The 733-nt window shown below is 45.2% G+C and overlaps 1 protein-coding gene across 1 annotated transcript; it reads right to left on the bottom strand.

Moving 5' to 3' along the window:
* Positions 1 to 7: 7 nt before the first annotated feature.
* Positions 8 to 415, bottom strand: SMIM15 (small integral membrane protein 15). Its single transcript, XM_012650478.1, has one exon. It carries the CDS (start codon positions 269 to 271, stop codon positions 41 to 43), a length of 231 nt encoding a protein of 76 aa, XP_012505932.1. The 5' UTR covers positions 272 to 415; the 3' UTR covers positions 8 to 40.
* Between the last annotated feature and the right edge of the window lie 318 nt (positions 416 to 733).

The raw sequence follows: 733 nt of genomic DNA, 5'->3' as shown, positions 1-733 counted from the left end.
CCAAACAATTTTCCTCTGGTTGGAGAGCCTGTTTATTCCTTCAATCCTTTTTTAGTCGTTTAGCTTTTGCAATATTTTCTTGACGTTTCTGTTTCTTCTTTTGCTCCTTCTCCCTGGCCTCAATCATCTTGGCCAACTTCCAAGACAGTACAGCACTTGCTAGGAACAGTGGAGTTAGGGCCAAAATAACTGTTGTAAGGAAGCCATAAGGGTCCTTTGCAGCCCATTCCACAACATACTCAGCCCAAGCCTTAATATCAAACATCTTCATAGCAGTCTTAGGAAAACTTATGCTTGAGTTGTGATCTCTTAACTTTGTCCTGGTATTATTAGTGAGCCAATCACAATTCTAGATCACCCTTGGTTGTCTGTAGTCTTCTTGAGTTCTACCATATACTTCTGAGAGGTTTAAATTCTATACTGATTTATGGCAAAGTTTTAGCCATTAATACAAAGATTTATCGGCCACAGGCCACGCATCTTCCCGCACCTCAACTTCGGACCCAAAGGTTCACGCCTGCCACTCTTTCAGTTATAAATACTAATCCTCCGCCCAAAAGGGGTCGACCGGACTCGATCTCCCGACCAGACCTGCGTGGTGCCTGAAGCTGCAACTGATGGCACTTTACGGCCATCGGCACTTTCTCCTTTGTCTTCCTTCTTTATATTACCCGCTAGCTCACTCTTCCTTTCCCTAACGCGGCCGCTGGCCCAAGGGAACCATGTTCACCCC

Source organism: Propithecus coquereli, unplaced genomic scaffold, assembly GCF_000956105.1.
Source record: "Propithecus coquereli isolate 6110/MARCELLA unplaced genomic scaffold, Pcoq_1.0 Scaffold3289, whole genome shotgun sequence".
Classification (NCBI taxonomy): domain Eukaryota; kingdom Metazoa; phylum Chordata; class Mammalia; order Primates; family Indriidae; genus Propithecus; species Propithecus coquereli.
The sequence above is the reverse complement of the archived record's forward strand: the minus strand, read 5'-3'. Positions and strand labels throughout refer to the sequence as shown.